Source organism: Astatotilapia calliptera, chromosome 8 (assembly GCF_900246225.1).
Source record: "Astatotilapia calliptera chromosome 8, fAstCal1.2, whole genome shotgun sequence".
Lineage (NCBI taxonomy): Eukaryota > Metazoa > Chordata > Actinopteri > Cichliformes > Cichlidae > Astatotilapia > Astatotilapia calliptera.
The window spans coordinates 3,298,475-3,314,242 of record NC_039309.1 but is presented as its reverse complement, the minus strand read 5'-3'; the positions used below and the strand labels follow the sequence as shown (position 1 = coordinate 3,314,242).

Genomic DNA, 15,768 nt, shown 5'->3' with positions numbered 1-15,768 from the left:
ATGGCAAACACACCAATTATTTTATTTCATTTCGCCTCATATGCACATATGCAAGCATGAAAAATAATGTAGTATGAAAACACGCTAATGAATTCCAGCCAAAAGGAGAGTGTGAAGTCATGAGTGTGTGCCTGAGCGGTGATAAGGTGGTCGTGTTTGTCTCATGTTTCAGCCTTTGAGAATCTTACTGTCTGAAAGCTGCACAGAGTGACAGTGCGGGAAGCTGAGGCAGCATCCTGGTGGAGGTGACCTGTGAGACGGGCCCAGCCTCCGCATCACTTCTGCTTCTGCTTTCTTTTTGGTCGTCCTACAGCTGCTGTTGTTTTCCACCGGTTGATCTACAGCATGCAAACAAAGGCTGACTATAAATCACAGCTGACTCTACAAGCATGAAATCAGCTCGGTGAGTTATACATCCTCCACAGATAAGGTGACTAAATAATTGAATACAACCGCCTGGTGTGTAAACACATACAAGAAATAAGAGCATCTTCTAGAAAAACATCTGAAGGGTTATCGTTTCATGAGTAACAAGGAGCTATTAAAGACAATAACCATTAATAAAAAATACAATAATGTCTGATTAAGACACAGAGGTAGCAAATCAGGGATAAGGAGACGATGGAAGTATGATGCACATGAGACAAAATAAAGCAGGAAACAACTTACGCCAAGATAAAGACTCAAATATCCAAACGTCACATGGAAACACCTACAAGGACGAGACTGGAGGAGCAGAATGGGAATTCACAAACCTTTAACCATGTAAAGCCAATAACTAAAGGCACAAATGACAAAAAGCACAGAGGAATATAAAATAAAACAGAACATGAACCGAAGAGCATGCACAAGCGGTGTGATATAAATGACTTTACAAAACCCAAAAGAAATCACAAAACTTAAAAACTGTGGCATTTTGCTGCCATGATCTAGGTCCGCTTGTCCTTTGAGGTTGAAGGGTCACTGCAAATCAATCCAAAGTTGTTCTGGGTGATTACTTCTGTCCAGTGACCAAATATTTCTGATCTGATGAGAGCAGTCTCTTCTGGGATTACAAAGTCGTTGGGAACAGAGGGACACGCTTGATTAGGATAAAAGTCACCAGATTTCAACCCAGATGAACATCTGTTGAACATTTTGAACTAGCACGTTTCACCAACTTGAAGAATATCCTTTGAGGAATGCTTTTCTATCTCCTCCGATTCGTAGAATCAATACAAAGCATGTGGAAGGTTATATAATGGAGCATGTCATTCTCATTTTCAAAGAAGCAGGTCACTCCCAGAAGTAAACTGCTGTACCCAGTCATATTAAGCAGATATAGGAAGGAAATTTAGTGGCCATTATCCCATTTATGAGTACCTCTATATTACTGCTACCATGAATGTACCTTTGTATTAGTACAGGCTGTTGCTTAAGTGATAAAATGTGGACGTATCCTGCCCATAAAAGGAGCTGCACCTCGGCTCGCTTCACCAAAATCAGCAGAAATGTGTTCTCTGTGCATCGTCCAGCAGGACTGACCAACAACAAGCCGCGTCTGTGCATGAAGGCTCATTATTTGCTCGAGTGACCCTCGGGGCCACGGCGGCGTCCGAGCTATAACACGCTATGTGAACTAAACACACAATGACATGCAGCTGCAGGGCGAGGGCAGCCATGCTGGGTCAGAGCGAGCTCACGTAGGGATCAGGTTTGCAGATGGTTTGTCAGCAGGCTTTGGATGAATTAGTTCTTGAGATCCGCTCGTTTAACGCGCTGTTTGCTTTGGAGCTTTGCTATCGTCAACAATTTGCAGACGTGAGACGGGCTTTCTCAAAGGGTTTAGCTAAATTAAGGGCGCATTTGTCATGTACGAAACAACAAGTCAGCTCCCAGATCCCCTGATGTCAGTGATTTCCTCACTCATAATCATGCTACTTTCAACTGCTGCTGAGAATAAATAGAGGAAATTAGAAAGCCTTTGCAGCTCAGAGCCATTATTCTTTCTAGTAATGAGACAAAAGGCAGCATACATCATAATAAAGACTCTTTGTTAGTATATGTTTATTAGAATGTAATTGTTTCTTCTTTATGTGCTTAAGATTGTGTTTTGTGCATCAGATGCTGGTTTGGAGATTTAGAAATCAATCCTGATGTTAAAGTTACTAGTTCGGTTATTTCTTCCAACATTTGATTTTTGTTACATCGCCGACAGCAACATGTTTGGATTCTCCATCTTTTCTTGCTGTAGGTGGAGTTTATGTTTTTATTGTGCACTGAAATATGGGCCACCAGCATCCATCGACATCATCGTCCAATTTAATCTAATAAAACAGTAAAAACTAAATCATATTTTCCCTTTTTAGTAAGCATGACTTTAAATGTGTCACAGGATAAAAACCTTAACCCTAGCATCTCCTGCCCCCCCATCAGTGGCCTAAAAACCTACTATAGTCAGTGTGTGTGCATGGCTGGGGCTTGCTGAGCCTTGGTGCCTATGGGACATGGTTATGGAGGGAGGGGTTCACCCTCCCCAACACTCCTCCGACTGTTGGTCCTGGAGTGCGTGGCTGGATGTTCTGGCATGGCTTGTTTGTCCTTAGCTTTGGGGTATTTCCATACTGTATACCACATATAATGTAGTAACTTTAATAACATGAATCGAAATGAAGACATAAACAGATAAACCCTGAACAGGATCTCTCTTTAGCCGTCAAACCTTCACTCAGAAATTGTTTTGATTTTTGTAAACTTTGAGATTTTCCTCTATTTACTTTCCAGCAGTGGGACTCGGTGGTTTGTCAGCATGGAGGATAAACTCAGTGTTTATCCTCCATGCTGACATGTTATAGTATAATTCATTTAGCCTTGTTAGCCACACAGCACCAGCAGCGTTCTTGTGCTCTCGATGTGTTTGTGACCAGAGGGTGTTATCAAAAAATGAGTTGTCCCCACGACCTTTCTGTCTCTAATAATGAAAATGAATCACAAAATTAATTTAATTTTTTATTCAGTTTGACTTCAAAGCCATAAACTCATCAGGAAAATGATTATTGAGGTCAAAGAGAAATGGAGATGAGGGTCATTTTCTAGTAGACTTGCATACAATCCAATCTTTTTGGCATCCAGAAGAGTCGCCATCTACTCATCATTAGAAAGCGAGTAGATTTATAGTACTTCCACTTTATTTTCCCGTCCTGAAAACTAAACTATGGCCATCTTTTAAAAACCGTACACACTCAGGCCATCCTTGGATTTCCCCACACAACCATCTCCAGGGTTTACAGAGAATGTTCCAAAAAGGAGAAAATGTGGTGACAGACATGTGGGAGAAAATACCTTGGTGATGTCAGAGCTCAAAAAATAAATGGCCAGACTGCTTCGAGCTGATGGGAAGGCAACAGTAACTCAAATAACCACTCTTTAAGTCAAGAATGTTGTTGCTGACCATGTCCACCCCATCTCCTCATGGCTGCTTCCAGCAGGATACCACACCAGCTGAAATCATCTCAGACTGGTTTTGTCACAATCAGCAGGGCTGACTGTGTGTAGAGTGAAGGGTGGACCCAAATGCAGACGAAAACAAAATGTGAAACATGACTTGAATAACAGAAAACGAGCCGTTTATTGAGGCTGGCAAAATAACTGTAAACAAAAGGCAAAATGCTAACAAACTAAACTGGGTGAGCTAAATGAACTAAAAACTAGTGATGGGACGTTCTGTATCGAGGCTTCGGAGCGTGTGTCGAGTAATGGAGGGGGCGTTTCCGCGAAGCGCGTATCGAGGCTTGCTTCATTTATGGGAGGAGCTGAAAATGATGACGTCCGAAGCCTCGCTGCCCGGCTGTACCACGTGACTGGTTCATGAAGCGGTTCGAACTTTGCCGCAAATAATCATTTTCCATACTGCCAGCATAAATATACACAGTATACTGCCATCACTACACTATAGGTGTTTTACACACTCCTTTTGTTGTTGACATTTACAGGCTGTGTGCAAAATGCCACACTCTTCAAATTCATGCCAGCTATTATTTTTACGTCCAGTAGGTGTCCTGCTAGAGCAAATGAAGCTTCATGAAGCTTTGCGTTGGGGTGAACCAATTGGATGAAAAGCTCCAGTGCTTCATGGGGCTTCATCTGCCCATCACTACTAAAAACCTACAACAGGAACATGGACTTGACATGAGGAAACTTGAAACTACTTCTTGGCTTGCAAACAAAGCAGACGATCTGACAATGACACACTGAAAACAGAGGACTTAAATACACAGGAGGTGATTAGGGGAAGTGGGAACACATGAAGGAACAGCTGACTGACATGAGCCTAATGACAGGACAGGGGAAGTGAAACTAAATACAATGAACAAAGAACACACGACTCCTTCAAAATAAAACAGGAAACACTGAAACTAGACATGACAACACAAGCTTAAGAGACCTAACACGTGATGAACGATACAAGAACTCAAACATAGAAACCAAGGAAACAATAAATAATAACTGCCTTTCCTTAACTAAAGCTAAATAGGAATGACACATAAACTAATCACAAATCTAAAATGAGACAAATACAAAATGAACTCAGAGCGCCGGGTCAGAGACCCAGCCTGTGACAGGTTTCTTGAGCATGGCAGTGAATTCACTGTACTCAAACTGCTTCCATAGTCACCAAAGCACCTCTGGGATGTATTCCAACAAAAGATTCATTTAATGGATGTGCAGCTCACAAATCTGCAGCAACTGTCATGTCAACATGGACCAAAACTTAAAGCAGCTCTGAAAACAAGAGTGACCAATTCAATACCAATAAGGTGTACCTAATAAAGTGGCTGGTTAGCTATATATATGGTATAAAAGTGTACGGCCTTGCCTCTCGCTGTGTGGATGTGCTCCTGTCCTGTCCTGACAAATGTATTTTTGATTCATATTCCATTTGCTGACATGAAAATGGAAATATTACTGATGCAAATAATCTCCCTTTACTAATTCTCACTAATATTCACATTTTAAATGAAAAAAGAAATGCTGTGAATTAAAATTATACAAATGTTTGTGTCAGTGCGACTGTGTTTCTGCATTTCAATCTCTGCATTTTAATAAGATGGTAATAATAATTATTATTATTCTAACCTCATTGAAAACAATTCCTAGGATGGCCCATATTTTGCTGTATCTACGGGGTGATGGAGACACTTCCGTTGGAGACCTGTCACATTTGTCATCAGTATTTAGTGTTTATGACGTAGCTGCTGCTTGGAAATGTTTCACATTCCCACAGCCTGCTTTACGTGTCGTCCCTCATGTTGTTCGTATATACTTTGGAATGTGGATCAATCCGACTGCTTTGACAGGTTATTTCGTTTGTCACATTTCCAGTGTGAACACACTTCACACCGAAATCCTGACGAGAAGCTTCAACATGAGAAGTGATCACTTTTTGTTCCCACTCGAACTCACTGTGGTTTTCCATCTTTTTTCCCCACACCCTCTCAATTTATTCTGATCCATTTCCTGCCTCCTTCACACATCAGTTCCCTCCCTCACCCTCCCCTTTACTTTCACTCCCCTCTTCCTCATTACTCCCCTCTCATTCTGTTCACTCATAGCAGTAATGTACCGGCTGCCTGGATTCTTCTCCTCCTCCTCGTCTCCTAACCGGATTGTCCAGCAGGGACTCTGTAGGAGCCTCTGGGGGGAGTGACAGTGCAGAGGACCGGCTGTACCCCAGGTGGAGAATCCACATTGAAAACTGGATGTGAAGGTAAGTCTGCTGGCGATGAGACTAAGCCAAAGAAAACCCCTGTTTGTGCAGAGTATGTTGTAACAGGATAAAGGTTTCTGTTTGTCCTGCAATTAGACTTGTTCCAACTTCAGATGATGGATCAAAGTACAGTTATTATGAAGTCATTTGGAGAAGCAGGTCTGGATTGTGTTGCCTCCAAATGTTTCATAATTGGCTTTGCTTTGACCTGAAGTGTTTTTCTTGTTATTTCACCCTTTAATCTGCTACGAAGCAGGCGTTTCTCATCATACGTGCCTGTTACTTTCTGCCAAAATGCTCTTCTGGATTCTATCTTCTTAACAGCCACAGCGGTGACCGTGGCTCAGGATCTTGCAGCATCTGCGCTCCTGATCAGAACAGCTGGGAGATTTCTCTCCACTGCTTCCTGTCAAGTTTTGATTTTCACAGAAAATTATTTTCCTGATTTTAAACACCAAACGTCTTCAGACTTGCTGCCACGCGAAACCCTGATATGTTTGCAGTACAGTTATGCTGCCAGCACCCTTTATCTCCACGCGCTGCTCTTTCAGGTGCAGCATCTCTTGATGAATAATTAAGTGGAGTACAGATAGAGTTCATTTCAGCTTCGTGGACACTGACCCCCCTGCAGAGCTCCGATAGCTCCAGCTGCATTTGGATCCTGGGAAAACTGTGTCCCTTCAAAAAGATAGAGGTGTGTTTCTGATTAAGGCTGATGTGCACTGACTCTACTCTGTGCTGCTGACGTACTGAAAAGACTGTAAATTTTAGGATTTAATAAAACACCTCTAAAGCTCTGAGCTGCATTCCCACCTCCAGAATCAATAGCACCCACGGGACACGAGGCGTAGATGTGAATGTCTGCACGAGAAATTTCTCAGCTAGTGGAGACACAGAACTCTCCAAGCTTCAGGATTTAAGAGGTCCTTGGCTGGCGTGTAACACGTCTGCTGGGTTACTGACTGCCGGGAGTAATTACGGTCCCCTGTGCCACGTTTTTCTGGCAACCTCTCGACTTTCATGACGATCATCTTTCTCACTGCGGCTGCTGCAGGCAGCTCACGAGGAAACAGATCAGGTGTCGTAGCAGATAAGACCGAGTGAGTCTCATGGGTCCACAGTGGATATTTCACCTTTTTTCACATGCAGCTTATTCGGCTTAATCTGTGATATTACACTGTAGTTTCCATTTGATCTAGGAAGAGAATTTCTGCAAATGCAAACATTAACGTTTTGTCAGAATGCAGCTCTGATGTGGAAATATGATGAAGTGTAAAACTGTACCTGCTGCACAGTCTTCTGTGCATGTCTTTGATGGTGAACAGTTCCACCTGCTATCAGTAAGTAAATAGATACAATGTCAGGGCTTTTATAGAAATAATTACACAATGTCAATACAATGGTGTGCATTACAAAACAAAGTTGATTTAGTGATAGTGTTCATAACTTGAGTCATTCTTTACACATAAAATTAACCAAAACAAAATAGAGAAACTAGATTCTTCTTCCAGTAACACTAAATTTTTGAACTATGATACGGTGGCCCTGAGGCAACAAAGCCAAACCCATCATTTAAACACAAAACAATAAGATCAAAAAGAGGAATAAAAGTAAAAAGTGTCATTTTGTTGCTGTTTTTCTTGTTTTTACAGCCACCGTATTATTCAGACAGCACAAACAGTTTGAAGGACTTAATAAGTTTACACTATATTTGAAGTTAGCCATAAAAACATCTCATTATTCATCTTCAGCGCAGCAAACATGCGTCATTTTGTCTGAGGTCAAACACTGAATGCATCTCTGCATACACCTTACACCTCCTATGGGAGCTGAGCATCTATTAATACTAAATAAGACATCCTATCTGAGCACGTGGGAAGCTGTTCCATAATAAGCAATGAGATAAGAGAATATTTCTAATTATAAACAAAAAAAGGGTTGTAATGGTTCTATTTTGTTACTTCAGAATCTGGGAAAAGTCAAAGGACGCAGCTTTTAATTTATAGCCTGGACTTAAGTCTACTTAAATGTAATTCTTAAACACAAACACTCTGGAGCCTTTGGTCATATAAGTACAACACATAAATCCTCATACGTATTTCTTTTCTTTACTCTTTTGCTATGAAATTACAGAAGCTTCAGAGTTGAGGGTTTTAATATATTTGTAAAACACCTGTTTTATTGTTTAAGTGTAAATAAATTTAATTTAACCCTAAGTTTTAACTTAAAAGATTCTCAGATATCTTTTTAGCAGGTGAGTGAAAGACTCTCGGGTGATGTTAGAATATAATGTTATAGGTCGTGGATGAAATGTGCGCATCTCTGTGAGTAATTCACTGGAGAGAAGACCCAAATGCACTGAAGTAGGTTAAACAAACAAAAGAACATGCCTCTAACGGCTGATAGAAAAAATAATAATAAAGATGCACAAAGTCCAGTACGCTAGTGAAACAAAACAGGGGAAAAGGGGAAGGAGTAGCAGGACAAACAACAGAAGGACAAACTGACGAGTGACACGAGCAAGCAAGATCGTATTTACACACACAGGGTGTCATAAAGAAGGGATAAAAAGGAAGCACAAATGTTATTACCCAAATAATACAGGAAGTCACTGAGAAGATGAGGAAGACGTAAAACAAAAGCACACATGGCACTGGAAGGAAACCAGAAACTTCCAAATGAAAAAATAAAATAAAAACTCAGTGGATCGCACAGGGACCTGGACAACCTCCAGTTACTGATTTCCACCATGAGACGATCACTAAACAGCATCCTGCCTGATCCCAATCTCATTCACAAAGTACAGATTATATCACGGACAGCTCTCTGATATATAAAGCTAAGAATATCTTTTCAGACTGTCCTTCAATTAGAAATGGTTGTGACAGCAGCCAGAGCCCGTCACAGAGCCTGTCCACTTTACATTAATGCCATTGTTTTAAAAAATAACTGCAGTTCACCTAGAGGGCGCTGATGAGACTGAAAGAATTAAATGCTGTCCTAATAAAAATCCCATATTTAGTATTAATTACATATATCAGTACTGAACTAAAAATACACTAATATCATTTTTGATTATTTTCCAGGAACATCGCCTTTAAAACACAAGTATTAGCTAATGCTTGCTGTTTGGCTGCTTAATGAAAACATCTCATACAAAAAGCTGCGTGTGGTGATGTACCAACCAGCTGTTACTTACTTGACAGAAGAAATAAAAAGGGCAGATGCCAAAAAAATGGCTCTTGGTGTTTAAACTATATACATTGTTTCTTTCCCTGTTGTCTAAAATGTCACCTCAACTTCTAGTGACCAAAGAGTTGGTGAAAGAAGGGGTGCTCTAAAAAATATCATAATATCTGGAAACAAGCTACATAACCTATCCTAAAACAGAATTATTACAAAGCATCTGGAGTTAAATACGGATTACTTTGCACCCAAGTCTCATCTGGTTTAATTTTCACACGCTAATACTTTCATCGAGTTAGATTACGGCTTGGGTGTAACAGCATCCACCACAGCTAAAGGTAACATCAGACAGTAGTAGTCCACAGTAGTTTGTGGAGTGGGGTCTAGTATACTTCTTCTTCTGTCTAAACTAAGACACTAATTCAGAAAACGCTTCATATCATATCAGTGAGGTTTGGAGGACTTGTGGTGAATTTCCCACGGGACTAAATTAAGACTCTATTGAGAAAAAGGGCAGCAGGCAGCCTCCTTCATGTCGACCTCTCTCCTTTGTACATCATTGATCTTCATGATTGCATTTCTCTCCTGCTGGTTTATCGGGCTGTGGTGAATTAAAGCTGTCGTGCACTAAGCTATTCGATGCTCCTCGAGTTTACGATCATATTCCTGCTACGGGCCATAAAATGTGCCAGTCATATAGTTTATATGCAGGGCTTTGGCACATAAATAGCATTTGGAAGGGCAGTAATTTAAAAATGACTACACGTTAGTGATAGTGATTGTCCCGCTTACATCATGAAAACACCGACAAATGGGGTGATTGTGGCTCTGTGATAATGTGTATGTTGGTTGAGCAACTACAAATGGTTTGTCACTGAAAGCTCGAGAGATAACGCAGTCCAAATATTGCCTCATGGATGAGGGAAGTAAATAAGGAAAGCAGGCAGATGGAGAAAAACAGGATGGCTGGCGCCCAGGTGAAAAGGTTAAATTGGGGACGGGAAGATAATGACCTGTGGTGGTGGGAGAGTGGAAGGGTCATTGCTGTCAGCCCATCTGCTGTTGTTGTGAACCTGCAGTTTAATTGACTGAGTCCAAACTAAGTGGATTTAGCATATTTTTGTTTCCACGGTTTATTTCTGAAACAGTTTGGCTGAGCAAACATCGTTTATCAGAGAGAGCGGTGCATCGTCTGCAAAAGAAGATCTGTCATCATCTTGTTCCTCCGAACCACATCCATGTAAACCAGATCATATTAAAGAAATATTCCACTATAGTTTAAATTGTGCTTTCTTAACAAATATTCAATATTCGACAATGAACACCTTTTGATTATTTAACATTGTTGTCTGGCTATTTTCAGCTCACCGCCCTGTTTTTTCATTCTCACCTGGGGATTTTTGTACAGTCAGTGTGAGGCAGAAAGATGCCTGGTTAGTGTTAGAAAAATAAGATGACTTTGACTACGATGACCTGGATGACTGAGAACCTTCACAGACAAAAATAAGATGAATACAATTTCTTGGTTTCTAGAATCAGGGATCCATACTGAGGAGTTTCAGGGACATCCATATTGCATCTCATTAGCTTGGGTTCTACCGTTTTCAGTTGTGTTATCAACTAAAAAAAACAATCTGAAGTTTGTCAACTCTGTTACAAAAACAGGTTTTTAGTCTCAGACACTCAATTTGTTAAAAAATAACTTGAAAACATGAAATACAGAGAATTCAGAAACATCCAACTAAAACTTCAGTCCTGCTCAGTGTTATAGATAAAAGTTACTTTAGATGCTCCTTTATGCATTTTAGGGGGCAGCTCCACATATTTCATATGGCAGATTTTTACACCGGATGCCCTTCCTGAAACCACCCCCAAGGAATTTGTATCTCCTCCCAGGATCAAACTGAGGATCTTTCACTTGTTGGGTGATTGTGCAAACCACTGCACTGTGGAGCCACTTCTGCTCAGTATCACAGATGGCAGGTTTAAAACACAGAAAAAGACTAAAGCCAACAACGTATGTTGGTTTTGTATGTTGGTCTGCAGACTGCCTGACAGCAAACTGCCTTTGGCTCTCACAGAAAGTTGGTAAATCTTTAAGAAAAACAATTCCACATATTTTCCAATTACAGAACAGTAACTTGAAAAAAAATGTGCCAGTAAATGGAGTGTGTGTTGAGGACTAATTCTGAGCAGTGGATGAATCAAGAGTTGTTGCTCTAGTGAGTATTTGAAAATAAACTAAGTTAACTTAGTTAATGTTGGTTAATGGATATGAAGGAACAGATCACCAAGTGGAGCCTGGGGAGACATATTTGGACAGAGATGTGTCTTTAAATCTGCATTTGGTTGAAAATAAAAAGACACTCTTCCTTCTTAAAATAGTCTAGCTTGTGTAACTCAGTCATGACCATTTTAGTCAATCAAACGTTGTACAAAAAAAACAGCGAACATAAAGATGTATTTTCATTTTAGAAGCAATGGCTATGTGATCTTCAATAACATGAGGGGTGGGTGGGTGGGTGGGTTACATTTTAATAACCAGTTTAGTCTGGTTCTGGCACAAAGAGCTCCAGGAGGGAATTGGTTTACACATGTTCACAGTGGTCTGCATACGTCTTCCAAAATCTGTGACTGAATGCACTTCAAAACTGAGCTTTTCGGTGTATTTGAGGGGGAAATAAGGTCTGCGTATGAAGTGCATCAACCCCAGATGTGCTGAAAAAGTGGACTGAACTTGTTTTTTGTGTTGAGTGACCCGATGTTTGTAAAGCTCTCCTTGCTAATCAATTGCAAACATAATTCTCTCTTTTTAACTTCGCCAGGGGAGCCGCCAAGGTCATGATCGACTGGCCCAATGTGACGGCGTCCGGCAACCAGGAGCTGGGCCTGAAACCCGAGGAGCTGCAGAAGTCCAAATGTGTCCTGGGTTTCATTCCCGTCATCTACTACAGCATGCTGCTCTCCATCGGAGTACCAGGTACACTTTTGAACCGAGCCAGCACATAAACCAATCAGAAAACAGGGAATCGCACATGACTCAAGAGATCAATATAAATGTGAGTTAGCGGTACATTAATGCTTCTATAATGGGGACTGGACAGTGGATAATACACTCGGGGATGTCTGTTTTCACAGTTTATGTTAATTTCATTAGCTGATAATGAGGTTGTGTGGGAATTTACCCAATTATTATCCCTCACTCCAGCCAACCATGTTAGGATCAACTTGCATATCAGACAGCACTCACACCAGCTACGTCTTCATTATCATGTTTCACTTTTACAAGTCAGTGATGACGTGAAATTGAGGCATTCAGATGTCCTCTTTGCTGTTTCAAATAACTGCTCCCAAAGGGAAAAAACTCTCAGGGCCGAAGAGCCAACGTCTGCAATCCTGGAGGGTCAAAAACTATGATCCAAATAGCTGCAGTGGAAATATCTTACTGCTGACAAGACATCTGAGATGAAATAGTACAGAGGAGATTGTGTGTCTGACAGCGTGCAGAGAGACAATAAAAACAGCATCTTTTTTTAACATACTCTAAAAAGCAGAAGCAGAAACTCTGAGTTTGGAAAACAAGGATTTAAACAGAAACATTTAATGCTTTATTATTAACTGTAACGTCTAAATATTAATGTGCTCCATCTCAGTAATTTAGTCTCTCAAGTAAACTGCAATGCCAAATTGATTTAATTAACTTTTGGGCTGATTTAATGTTTCCTATGTGATTTTATACTAATGAAAAACACTCACAGTCAAATGCTACACAGCTTTAGATACTGTGCTTTTGCCACTGACCTTTCATTGGCATCACCAACTGTTCTTTAGGCCTGTGTGAGGCCTTAACTTGGTTGTATTTATCCTTCACAAAGACGCTGCCATGCCATAATGTATTTTTCTTTGCTAAGTTTGCTGTCATTACGAATATCCATAAAATACTAAACAACGATATTGTCATGAATTACAAGATGAGCGACCACATGCAGGCTGTTAGCGAAATGAAGTAACAAAAGGCAACATTTCATTTCAGCAGATAAAAGTCTAACGAAAAATGAAAGCAAACAGCTGATATAAAAAATAAATCTCCACCCGCAGTGTTGGTTTGTCCTTCAGGTTGAGGGCCCTGCACACTATCTTAGAGAATAAAACTGATCATTTTAAAACACAGAAATAGCAGTACAGCAAGTAAAACATGAAGAAAGTAAGCAGCAGAATGCATACACAAAAGTAAACTTAGCTTGATGAAACCAAAACACACCGGGGAAAACTGAGGGAATTAATTCATATAAACAGTAACTGGAACTAAGAACTAAAGACTCAGAAGACTGAGAAAATACACAAAGAAGCCCCTGCCACAAATGTAAACAACACGCAAACTAAGAATCAAAAAGAAAATATTTAATAATAAACAGAATTACAAGGTCCAAAACCTAAAAGCCCCTGGGTTTAAGTCTCGGACTTAAACTCGGGATGATGGCCCAAATATTGATTTAATTTCCCCTGAAATTCCCTGAAAGTTGTGCAGACATGCAGCACAGTGCGGCGCTTGTTCTCTCTGCCTTTTAAGAAAAAGATGAAGTGAACCGTTCCCATTTCACAGATTTCTTTATGCAGCTAAACCAAAATCCTTGTAGGATCTAGTCTTGCCAGAAAATCTTGGGGGGGTTATTATTTGGGCCGTTATCCTTAGGTTGCTTTATTTCAGTATTCACTGGGACATAAAAGTGATCACCAGTGTCAACAGTCAGATCGAATAAAAACCTCTTAAAAGGTTTATTAATCTACTCCAAAATACAGATTTAAAGAGCTTTTATTTTCATGACTTTTATCCTTTTAATCTCATTTCTGCTTCTTTCTTTGTCCCAGTAAACATCCTCACAGCAGTGGCCTTGTGCAGACTGGCGTCCCGCACTAAGAAGGCTCTGTACTACTACCTCTTGGCAGTGACAGCCTCAGATATTCTCTCCCAGCTCTTCATCATCTTCGTCGGCTTCCTGCTGGAGACGGCAGTTTTTCACCGGGATGTCCCCGCTCTCCTGCTGCACTCTGTCAGCGTCGCCGAGTTTGCAGCCAACCACGCTTCCATATGGTCCACCGTACCGCTCACTGTGGACCGCTACGTGGCGCTGTGCCACCCCCTCCTCCACCGGCAGATCAGCTACCCGGCACGAGCCAGGAAGATTATCGGGGTGGTCCTGGCAACATCGATCGCATCGGGCGTGCCTTTCTTCTGGTGGTCAGACATGTGGAGGAACAGCCATCCACCCACAGCGCTGGACGCCGTCCTCATATGGACACATGTGACTATCATCTACTTCCTGCCGTGCAGCATCTTCTTAGTGCTGAACTCTCTGATAATCCACACACTGAGGGTGAGGCAGAGAGAGCAGCGCTGTCAGGAGGAGCAGGGGACAAAGTCGGTGCCACTGCAAAGACTCGGGAAAACCACGGCCATGCTGCTGGCCATCACCTCAGTGTTCTCAATCCTGTGGGCGCCCAGAACCATCGTGGTCATCTACCACCTGTACGTGTCCACTGTTCATCGAGACTGGCGCATCCACCTGGCCTATGACCTCTCCAACATGCTGGCCATGCTCAACACCGCAGTCAACTTCTTCCTCTACTGCTTCGTCAGTAAGCCTTTCCGCAGCGCCGTGCGGGATGTCATACTGCTCAGGGGGTCGCCGCTCTACTCTCGCCGCGCTCTGCCCCAGCAGCAGGTCCCCACCAACGCCTCCATTTCCTCTCTGTACAGTGGGAACAGCAAGCGGTTTCAGCGGGACTTCACCCCCTTGTCACCTCATGGGGCCAGAAAGCCCTCATGACCCTGTGACTTGTCCTCTTAATCCAAAACACCCATCATCCCACGGTCCCGGTGCACTCCTCACCCCAGGGACGCGTACTGTGTTCCAGCTACGACTGTGGGCAGCGACCGGTCGGCCCTGGGGCGCTCTCAGAGGGCCTGATAGCGGCTTAGCATGATTTTCGTCTTACAGTGTTTGACCTCGTGTTGTTTGTCCATGTAAATCAGATAACGTGACAACCTATTTATTTTTCTTGAGAAGAATCTGAGGAAATAAAAGTAGATTTTTTTTCCATAGATGGTAGTAATGTGACTGATTTGTTTATATTTTTACAAAACAAAACAGAAGGACAAAATCCCTTTTTGAACAATAATGTAAGCTCAGATGTAGATTCATGTTAATATTAAAGACTTTTTGCATATTAAGTGCAATCAGTGATCGTTGCTGTTCCTTCGGTCATGTAACGTGGTGTGATATTCACTCTGGAAGCTGCAAAGATGTCAGAATAAGAGTGATAATGTTGAATAAACAGTTTTTTTCTGCAGTTGTATAAAGACAAGGAGTGAATCAATAGGCAGTGTGACAGGACTCTGTCACTGCACTGTGCTCCCAGCCATTAAAAACCATCCAACTTGACAAAGCCTCAAATGAAAGCTCAGTTTTTTAAGCCACAGGAGTGAAGGCCTGCTTTTCAGACAACTGTATCACTCACCAATGTGGCCTCAGCTCTAGCCTGATAGTCTGCACTAACACTAACACTACACTCACAAGGAAGCGTGGACGCTTTTGCATGCACAGCCACTGCATTTCCACCAAACGATGTAAAAGTTGCAAATGTTCTACCATCTAATTGTAAATATGCACAAATTAAGACTGTTGTTGACCTTCAACATTCAAGCATTAGGTATCTTAGTCTTCTGAAAGTAGACATGACTGCACGCCCCTGTTTGTAATTTACAAATGAGCTTTATGTTGTGTTCATTAAGACTTCAAATACGTGATTGAGTCAATGCACTCATCACAAAACTA

At 41.5% G+C, this 15,768-nt stretch overlaps 1 protein-coding gene across 2 annotated transcripts; it reads left to right on the top strand.

The window, feature by feature from the left end:
• The first annotated feature begins 5,597 nt into the window (after window positions 1–5,597).
• Window positions 5,598–14,991, top strand: gpr142 (G protein-coupled receptor 142). 2 transcript variants are annotated; one of them, XM_026177265.1, is made up of 3 exons: window positions 5,598–5,746; window positions 11,758–11,912; window positions 13,802–14,991. In XM_026177265.1, exons 2-3 carry the CDS (start codon window positions 11,774–11,776, stop codon window positions 14,758–14,760), a joined length of 1,098 nt encoding a protein of 365 aa, XP_026033050.1. In that variant the 5' UTR covers window positions 5,598–5,746; window positions 11,758–11,773; the 3' UTR covers window positions 14,761–14,991. The 2 variants fall into 2 exon arrangements, with proteins under 2 accessions (XP_026033050.1, XP_026033051.1); XM_026177266.1 differs by lacking the exon at window positions 5,598–5,746 and adding an exon at window positions 11,612–11,617.
• Window positions 14,992–15,768: the final 777 nt, after the last annotated feature.